The sequence below is a fragment of the Fragaria vesca genome, linkage group LG6, assembly GCF_000184155.1.
Source record: "Fragaria vesca subsp. vesca linkage group LG6, FraVesHawaii_1.0, whole genome shotgun sequence".
Classification (NCBI taxonomy): Eukaryota; Viridiplantae; Streptophyta; class Magnoliopsida; order Rosales; family Rosaceae; genus Fragaria; species Fragaria vesca.
Genome location: NC_020496.1, coordinates 3485269 through 3496079, shown reverse-complemented (window position 1 = coordinate 3496079; position 10811 = coordinate 3485269). Strand labels below are relative to the sequence as shown.

At 41.0% G+C, this 10811-nt stretch overlaps 1 protein-coding gene across 1 annotated transcript; it reads left to right on the top strand.

Annotated features, from left to right (window-relative positions):
* The first annotated feature begins 408 nt into the window (after window positions 1–408).
* On the top strand, window positions 409–1659 carry LOC101311303 (F-box protein CPR30-like). Its single transcript, XM_004304846.1, has one exon. It carries the CDS (start codon window positions 409–411, stop codon window positions 1657–1659), a length of 1251 nt encoding a protein of 416 aa, XP_004304894.1.
* The last annotated feature ends 9152 nt before the right edge of the window (window positions 1660–10811 follow it).

The window sequence follows — 10811 nt, the reverse complement described above, 5'->3', positions numbered from 1 at the left end:
CTCTCTCTCTCTCTCTCTCTCTCTCTCTCTCTCTCTCTCTCTCTCCGATCGTAAACTTTCTCTCTCTTCAAAACAGAAATTTGAAAATGGATCTCGTCTGGTATATATACTCCACGATTTGAGGGTATTTTCGACAGAAAAAACTGTTAAAAATGGGCCCATTAAAAAAGTTTTGTCCAATAGGGCACATTTTACACACCTTATATTGAAGCGGACACATTTCTTTTAAAAACATTTAAATGGGCAAAATGAAGCTTAAATTAGTACTAAAGTGTCATTTACTTTTTAATTAAAGGCGAGTATTGTGTTTCCAAAATTGGTTCAGATTATTGGGTTTCGATTGTATGACCCATGTTCTTTGACGTGCATAGCGAAAAGGTAGAAAAACAAAACAAGAGGAAATTCAAAATGGCGGAACTTTCGAAACTGCCACAAGAGATGAAGGTGCAAATCCTGTCAAGGCTGCCTCCAAAATCTCTTATGCGGTTTAAATGCATCCATAGATCATGGCATGCTTTGATCCGTAGCCCTAGTTTCGCAGCCAAACACGTCTTTGTTTCCAAGCACAACAAAGTTTCCTCCACCGCTACTATTCTTTTCAAACGTTCTGTTCTTGACCTCAACACTGACAAGAAGGAAATTTTACTGTCATGGTTTGATCTTTGCGATGATAATAATTATTGTGTTGATCATGATGATCACCTTATTCCTGCAATGGAGGACCTCCACGTCCCGCAATCTATGGGTCTAAAAAGGAGGGACATATGGTCCGGGATTGAGTATATAGATATGGCATGTCACTGCAATGGAATAATTTGCTTAACTGATTATAGGAAAAGAGTTGTTTTATGCAATCCAGCAATTAAGGAATTCAACCTTCTTCCCGTGTCAAGTCTTGCTCTCTCTTCCGCTGATATTACACCCACTGGTTATTTCACAGCTGCTGTGGGATTTGGCTGTGATCTCGAATCTGAAATTTACAAAGTTGTTAGAATTTTCTATTCTGCAAAGGAACATAATGATAATGAAGTTATTATTCATCCTCCCAAAGCAGAAGTATTCAGCCTCGTCACAGGGTCTTGGAAAGAAATCAAGACTGATAATCTTGACAAGCAAAGTACTAACGTTTGGCCTGTTTCAACTGTCTGCATATACTGTAAAGGAATTCTTTATTGGCGTGGGCATGAACAACAGAAGGTTTATCTTGATGTTAGCTACTCATATACAGACGAGGACGATACTTCAGGAGATGAAATTGATATATACGAGGACATAGAGAGGATCATTTCATTCGACATTGGCAGCGAAACATTTCATGTTATCAATTTTCCAAATGGTTATTATTTTCGTCAAAAGGTTCTAGGCTTGTGGAATGATTCCATCGCTGTGAGTACTTGCTGGTGCGAGGATAATCCGTACATAGACATATGGGTGCTGGATAACATTTGTGTTGAGGGGTCTTGGATAAACTGCTTAACTGTTGAGCCTGTTGTGAACTTTAGATCTCCATTGGCATTTGTTGTGAAGAGTACTGATCAATCTCTTTGGGTTGCCCACGATGATTGTGTGCTAATTTTGTATGACCTTATTATCGGAAAGTTTAAGTATCTTCCTGTTGATGGGTGTCTCTCCGTAACACACAAGCTCTTTTTTATGTGAATAGTGTAGTTTCAATCTTGGGAAATAATGGTTGTATCGATAAAGTTCCAAACCTTGGTGATAAAGTTTAAGGCTGTATATGAAGTGGCATTAAAAGGTAAATGAATAACTTTAGGGTGCGTCTATTGCCACCCTATAAACCCTTTATTCGTCTCACATTCTCTTCACATCCCACTCGGATATTTTTTTATTGTAAATCTAATTTTTCACCCACTTTCAATACCTAAAATACATTTTTTCTCAATTGTACTTTGTTGACCCTACGTTCTCTTCTCACCCTACATATATTATTTTAATTTCAGATTTGTTTTGTTCACCCTACATTTTTTTAATTTTGAATTTACTGTATTCACTCATTTGCAATACGCACAATATCATGCTCTTCTAATAGCTAGCGATCGAATTCCAAAAAGAAAAAGAAACTAAAGAAGACCATAACATTAATATCATTTGTTCTGAAAGTATAAATTCAAGGTAAGTAAAATCACCAACTGAAGAACAAGCAAAAAAAATCTCAAATTTAACAACTCATTAATAAATTCTTTGACGATCGTGAAGCAGAATAGACTAGCAACACAAATCCTATGATTCTTATCTACACAAATATTCTAGAGCAAACAAAGATGAGAATCTACCTATATTTGACTACAACATGGAGACACGACCAGAACAAGCACTTTAGCCGACGAAACCTGTTAGATAAATTCGTCGGTTAAAATTTCGTCGGGAAAATGTCGTCGGCGATGACTTTAGCCGACGAAACTAGAAAACGTCGTCGGCTATAGTCCTAGAGTTTAGCCGACGAAAAACATGTCGTCGGTTTTTTTCCTAGACTTTAGCCGACGAAACATTTAAGATATTCGTCGGCTAAAGTGTGTAATAAAAAATTAAAAGAATAACTATAGCCAACGAAATATAATCTGTTTCGTCGGCTTTAGAAGTGTTTAGCCGATGAAACATTCCATAATTTGTCGGCTAAACCTTATAAAAAAAATTTAAAAATACTATAGCCGACGAATTATGGCGTATTTCGTCGGCTATAAGTCCATTCCAGTAAAAAAAAACCCGAAATTTCTAAATTACCATTCCAAGCAAGCTGCAAAATACACCAAAACAATTTCATATAGCAAACAACAAGCACATAAAACTATATAATTCATCAACTACACAAAATCTAGATCGTCTAAATTAATATCCGTTTCTGGGGGCTACTGCGGAGGTTGCGACGGCTGGGGTAGCGGTATAGCCGTAGGCATGGGTGGAGCCGGAAGTCCCTAAAGCTGGGCAGCTGTAAAGTCCTGCATGTACTAGAACATCTGCCGTTGCTGAGCCTGCTGGATGGCATCTATCTCGGCAGCATAGGCTGCCTGCGCGGCACTATAGGTTGCCTGCGCGGAATTATAGACTACCTGCGCGGCATTATAGGCAACCTGAGCAGCTTGCTGTTCCCGTAGTCTTTGAATTTCTGACTCTAGCTGAGTCGTCCTGGTGGTCGTGGTCCTGCTGCTGGTGGAGGCTGTCTTTCGTTGAAATCCTGGAGTGGTCTTCAGGACCCCCTCGCCCTTCTTTCCTAGACCTTGGCAGTAGAAGTTGTTTGCTCGCAGTGGGAAGACTGTGCCCATGATCCTCGCCCCAACCGTCAGATCCAAAGTGTCGATCCGGGACATGGCTTCGGACATCTCTTCCTCCTGCGTGTCCGGCCATGTCTCCCTCACTATAGCACTCGTCACTAGCCTCCCTCACCTTCGCCTAATTGAATAGGAAAAAAATTATTAATTAACATTTTGACATATATATAACTAAAATTTAAAATTTAAAAACATAAGATGACTTACAATATCCTCCTGGGCGTCAGGATATGTCTTCTCGTACGTATAGACGTACCGGTTGACTTCTGGATGTTCCCTGACCGCCTTATCCATGAAGACAGCGAACGGTCTAGAACCGGCATGATAGATCTTTATGTTGCGTTGCCGGTTCTAAGAGTTCGCCCGGGAAACGGCTCAGAACCGGCCTTCAAAGAAAAAAATAAACTATTAGTAAAATATTTAAAAACGCACGTACTTAATGACAAATTAACTAATTAATTTTTTTAAATACCTGTTTACGAGGGTTGTTGAATTCTGATGTCAGAAGCCAACGCCACTCGTACTCCCTATACTGGAACTCAGCAGGGGTACCAGAACGTGCGTTCCCGTGCGTAGTCCAGTGGGTCCGCAACTCGTTCTTCCACTCCTTGTACCTACAGATACAACAAAAATATTAGAAATATTATTAATATCACATACAATTTTGTTTTTCATTAACTTCCCAACGTACCTTCCCCCATGCACAACGTCCGCCCAGCTACTCTTCAGGTGCTCGGGAACCTCAAACCACACATGCATTTAACCGTTTATTAATTTTGTTTTTAGAGAAATCAACAATGTAATACATAATATTATTGAGGCATTTTGTAAACTCACCGACATCGCATTGTGGCCCATGTCCTTAACCTCTTGCGGGACCTCGCCTCAGTCTGACCACAACATAGGGACTCTATCCCTAATAAGCGCTCCCACGCGGCCGGAGTACGTCCTCGACTTCCCGCCCGATACTATGTCGCCATCCCCGTCAGTACGGATGACGATCCTCCCTGAGGTACTGACGATCTTCTCAAGAGCCTTCCCTGTGAAGGGGCCTCTCTTCTTCTTTGCCGGCTTCACTCCGATGGTGCCTATCACATGATAAACCAAATTGATTATTAAAATCAAAGAATTATAAGAAAACAAATCATTCATCTTTCATTACTTGAGGGCGATGCGGCGGACGTGACGGATTCTGTCTCTGTCGTCGATGATGATACCCTCGCAGAAATAAGAGGCGTATCAAAAGGTACGAACCAGTATGCCGCTGATGGAGCCACTGGCGGGGGCAGTGGATAAATCGGCGTCCCTGAGCCATCTACTGCAGGTAAGGCCGGTATCATTCGCGGAAGGAACAGATGAGGCGGCGGCATCTGTACCCCAGATGACCCACTATCCCAAGAAGTAGGACCCAGAGTGGGCGCCCGGTGCATCTCAGGCATACGGGGTGCAAACACCTCTGTCTGGGTCTGAGGCCACAGCTGCCTCGAGGAATGAGGGATGCCCCGCTGCCTCGAGGAATGAGGGATGCCCCGCTGCCTCAATGAAAGGGGCACCTCCGGCTGCCTCTGCACCGTCTCCAGAAGGGTCGCATGTCTGGCTGTCATGGGGCCCTGAAACGACGTTTGAGGGTTGCTAGAGGTTCCCTCAGACGATTCAGACCTTTGGCCCTTCGAGTCCTTCGTCGATCTAAAATTACCGCTCATCCTGTTTAAAATATTAATTTGAATCAAGGCTGAGGAACAGTGGCAGAGCTAGAAATTTATCATAGGGGGTTCATATATGAAGTGCCAATCATTATCAGAAAAAAAATGTACCGATCATTCGGTCGTATAACTCAATTACTATATCATAAGTTAAAATTGAAAATATAATAACATAATACTAATATAAAGTTCTTAAACACCGGAATCAATAATGCAACAATCATCTCGTGCATAAAAAAAATAGGGGTACTCAAATAATGACAATTTCACTACACAACCATGCACTAATCTAATAACAAAACGGCAATGCATTTATACAAATTCAAAAACGCCGCAATCAAATCAAACCCCCATAAATATATTGAGGAAACACACTAAGAAGTTTCTGACATCAAACTTCATCATCTCTTTATCACACACACAAAGAAGTTTGGACATTAAAAGCAATAACAACAATAACAACAATAACAACGGCTGCTATTCAACACCTTCCAACTAAAACAATATCCTCCGATCATCCAACTTTTCAAATTCCCAACTCTGTAATCCAATATATCAAACAACCAAAATCAAGATCAAAGATTCACAAGAGACCGGAAATCATCAAGAAACACCAAAACGCCACCACTGCCAACAAAATCTCATACAATGAAGGCAAATAAAGTGAGAAAGGGGTCTCACTTTAGGCTTAAAGGAGGTAAACGGTGGTGGACTGGAGGGCGTGGAGGTGGAGCAGGAAAGCCGGCGGAGCAGACGGAGCAGGCGAGCAGCAGAGGGCGACCGGGAGAGGGAAAGGGAGAGGGCGACCGGGAGAGGGAGATTGGGCTTTGCTAGGAGGCGGTGGAGGCTGTGGAGCGACGGCGTCACGGTGAGGCGGGCGAGGAGGTGGAGGTGGTGTTTAGGGTTTAGTCTCGCAGACTGGGGAGGCTGTCGAGCGCAGCGCTGGGATATACTCGACAACTTTAGCCGACGATCAAAATAAATATTTCGTAGGCTAAAGCTATAAAATCTCATCGGCTAAGACTAAACTCGTCGGCTAAATGTTGAAATTCATCGACTAAACCTTTCAAATTCGTCGGCTAAACCCTTGAAATTCGTCGGCTAAAGTACTTTTTATACATTGAGCAAATTGTGATTGTGATTATCAAACTTGAGAAACAGAAATCCGACCGTCAGATCTGACCATCATGATATAATACATGTATGGGAAAAAATTCAACTTGATCCGACAAGGTTAAGGGCTCGATCCGGACGGTCAATCTCGTAAGTCAAACCCCTAAACGCACGGAAAAGGTTATTGGACCGTCCAAATTTCGTATTTTGGCCAGACCTTCAACTGAAAATAGTTTTAAATCGATGAGACGCAACAAGTCATATAAAAATTTTACTGAAAATAACCACCGCCATAAGGGCTACCCATAGGGAGAAAGAATGGAAAATTGCATTGACCGCAACTATCGGCACCGAGACTTTACCGGAATACCTTGATTTTTCAACCGTAGACGTATTTCACCATTCTGGTCACATCTTATTTCACGACTTTTTTGCGTTTGAAGGTTCTACGTTTAGTTTGTTTTTGAAACAGAACATTTACTTAACACTAGGTAAACAAGTTATACATTAGTAGGCATGTTGTGATTGTGATGATCAAACTTGAGAAACGAAAATCCGACCGTCAGATCTGACCGTCATGATAAAATACATGTATGGGAAAAAATTCAACTTGATCCGACAAGGTTAAGGGCTCGATCCGGACGGTCAATCCAGTAAGTCAAACCCCTAAACGCACGGAAAAGGTCATTGGACCGTCTAAATTACGTATTTTGCCCGGACCTTCAACTGAAAATAGTTTCAAACCGATGAGATCCAACAAGTCATATAAAAATTTTAAGGTTTAGGGTTTACGGTTTAGTCGATGAAATATTAGGGTATTCGTCAGCTAACCTCATTTTAGCCGACGAATTATGACTTATTTCGTCGGTAATTCGTCGGCTAAGATGATTTAAGCAGACGAATTATGGTATATTTCGTTGGCTAAAGTATAAAAAATACATTAAAAAAACAGAAGGTTTAAACCATACTAACTTCTTGTTCATATATCACCAAAATTCATATAAAATAACAGAAATATGAATTCAACATATATAAACTATAAAGGTTAATTATACATTCTTTTTTATTACAAATTAATGTAATCAGAATTAAAACTAAAGCTCGTAATCAGAATCATCCGATGAGTTTTCTTCGGTGTCAGAATTAATTTCTAGTAATCTATGCATTTCCTCATCGCCAGAGTCTCCGTCTGTTTCTTGATTTGGATCAACATCAATAAGCCTTGGCTCTTCATCACGAATTCGCACCGAACGACCTGCTTTAAAATTACTAAGGCGAACGGCAGAGGAGTTAGGAATACCTATTGCGCTGGGCTCTTGATACGCAACATCTTCTTTTTCATCTTCGGTCTCTCCAAGTGTAGCCGCCCGGTAAATGTTTCGAGAGTGCACAAGGTTGACTACTTTCCACGCATCACCCTTAGCAAGGTCATCAAGATAAAACACTTGTTTTACCGATGTGGCAAAAACGAACGGGTCACCTTCATAAGAACTTGTAGTAGTGTTCACCGATAATATTCCGTACTAATCGGTCTTCATGCTCTACGGCCTAGTACCAAACCATCTACACTTGAAGAGGTGCACTATCATGCCTTGCCCATAAACGAGTTCCACCACTGAATGGAGAACACCGTAATAGTCAATTCCATTCCGCCCACCATGCGCCATCACCCCAGAATTCTGTGTTCTCCATCTGCTGTCTCTCTGTTCACATATAAATTGCACGCCATTCACCTTGCACATAAGATAAACTCTTGACATTATCAGCTTCATCGCTAGAAGTCTTAGTTCGTGCGACTAATTTGGGTGACCATCAAATTGAATATGGTTCATCTGCAACCAACCATTCAACTGTAAATATGGATAATTATGCAATAAACATAAAGACGTACAGAAATATTGAATTACGTACTCAGCCGCCAAAATAGTTTACGAACTCCCTGTTGTGGTAATCGAGATCACCTTAAATGTCTGGACAATTTAGATGGATGTCTTTCCAGTATTCAGCTTCTGGACAGTTAATCAATACCCACTAGTGGGCAATGACTAGCTCATGTGGTTGCAACTTGTAGGAGTCTGGCAAAATTCCATAAACTTCAACATCACTGGAGAGTATGGAAATATTGAACTTCGGTACATCTACCGGTATAGTTTGCGGAGTTTCCTTCAATGCTCCTAAATACAATTTCATGTAGGTGACGCACTCGTGCGTAATATATGTTTCAGCTATACATCATTCAGGCGCGGATTTATTAGCCACATAATCTTTGTAGTCTCCAAGTTGCCTATAAATCAAATTGCAAAGTGTTATGATTATTCAACATGTATATATATTGAGGAATTCAGGTGTAAAAAACATACATTTCCATGGGATACATCCAAGTGTAGTATACTGGACCGGTAAACAACAATTGCTCGGGAAGATAGATCATCAAGTGAGGCATGATGTCAAAAAAATTTGGAGGAAATATCCTCTCAAATTTATACCTGATATAAATGATGTCCTCTTACATTTCCCGGATGTTAGATTTTTTCACTTCCCGTGTGCATAACTTCTAGAAGAATCTTGCCAACGCTACTAACGGCTCCACCACCAGACGGGGAAGGAATGGTCGAATGAAAACAGGGAAGAGACGTTGTAGCAGGATATGACAGTCATGACTCTTCAACCCGTACATCTTATTGTCCCGGAAGTTCACACACCGGGCTATATTTCCTGCATAGCCTGAAGGATACTTCACACAACTCATCCACCTGAAAATTACGTTCTTCTGGTCAGGCTTCACGGTGTAAGGTCTCATCAAATGCCTGTGCATCGAACCGTCATTCGTGATCATATGGAAGGAGAGTACGGTGACCCAATTTGCATATCTTGTTGCAATGACTGTTGCTCCCCTCATCGCTAAGGCACTCTAGACAAGCCTTGTATCCCCTAACAACGTTGCCCGACAACATCCCACGGGCAGGAATATCACTGATGGTACCAACAATCATGACATGCATCTGGAACATCTCGTGCATATACTTGTCATAAGTGGGATGACCAACTTTCCACAAAAACTTAAGCTCTTCAATTAAAGGTCTCAAATACACATCGAGACACTTCTCTGGATAACCGGGCCCCAGAATCAACAAACTCAACATATTGTATTCCTTCTTCATGCACATCCATGGAGGAAGGTTGTACGGTACCAAAATCACCGACCATACACTGTATTGAAGACTCATGTTGCCAAAAGGGTTGAACCCGTCGGATGAGATTTCGAGCCTCACATTTCGGACCTCTGACACAAAATGAGGAAACCCCCTGTCTATATGCTTCCAAGCCTCCCCGTCAGTAAGGTGTATAAGGGTATCTTCGTCATGCAATTCCCTATCAGCGTGCCAACTCATAGCTTCGGCCGTGTGTGAAGACATGTACAACCGCTCCAGCCTATCCCTCAACGGGAAATACCGAAGTACCTTCACAGGTTTCCTATTGCCTGCAGGAGTCAGCTTATACCTGTCAGTGTGACATACCGGACATGCGTCAAGGCCACCAAGGTCATTCCCTTCTGGATCTTTACCCTAGAAGACAACGCAGTCATATCTGCATGCATGGATCTTGATGTAGGAAAGCCCAAGATCTTTCAGGATACATCGGACCTTATGATGAGTGGGAGGAAGACGATGACCGTGGGGCAGCATCGAAGCAGTGTACTGTAGATAATCATCAACAGCCTTCACGGTCGATTTTGTCTCAACTTTAATCTTCATTACGTCCACACTTTCAAGAACGGTCTTCTGACAACCGGGATACACAGGGGTCTGTTGGAAAGCAAGCAGTTTGTTGTACTTGTCAATCCCAGCAGTGTTGACAGCTTTAGGGAAGGGCTACACCGGCTCAGACATATTTTGTCCTTGAGCGCATACACCGCTCTCATAATGAAACATGTCGTTGATGAAGGCCGTTGTTGGATCGTTGGATGTACTGTCCGTCTCAGAAAATTGCTTATGATCATGCGGATCCTCTGATGATGTTTTACCGTGATATAACCAACATGTGTACTTCTCCCAAAACCCGTTACTCTTCAGGTGCTGCCATACTTTGTCAATCGCAAATCGATGCATATCGCTGCGACACTGACATTTCGTGCACGGGCAATAGAAAATTGTATTTCCGTTAGCATTAGTCAGCGCATATTCCAGAAAACTCATAACTTTTTTACCATATCTTTTGTCTCATTTTAGAAGCGAAATCCAACTCTTATCCATATCCTGAAAATATAACAAAATATATATGTATAACGCTAGCTAATTATTAATTAAATTTTACGCCATATATAAAATCTTAATTCATTTAGTATATATTCTACGTACTACAACTAATTAATAACAAATTAATTAACACATATATATACTTAATAATTACATAACAATATTATATATCAACATCATCACAAAATCATCATCAACTCATATCATCAATAATTTCATACCATCAACACAATATTATAAATTAATTAACATATATATATATCAGCCCCCTTCCATTAAGGGATTCCTATTTTTGGCCACTTTCTAGGGATAGGGCATTACACCACTTCCCAATTGAATTTTTACATCTCCACCGTTCATATCTTAGGTCTATATGAGTAGATCACCTCTACAAAATTTCATATGATTTGGTGATCGTTAAGACTTTCAAAAGTTTGATTTAGTTTTTAATT

What these genes read in the sequence shown, in the direction of transcription:
- LOC101311303 (XM_004304846.1), top strand. Translation starts at nt 409, where the DNA reads ATGGCGGAACTTTCGAAACTGCCACAAGAGATGAAGGTGCAAATCCTG.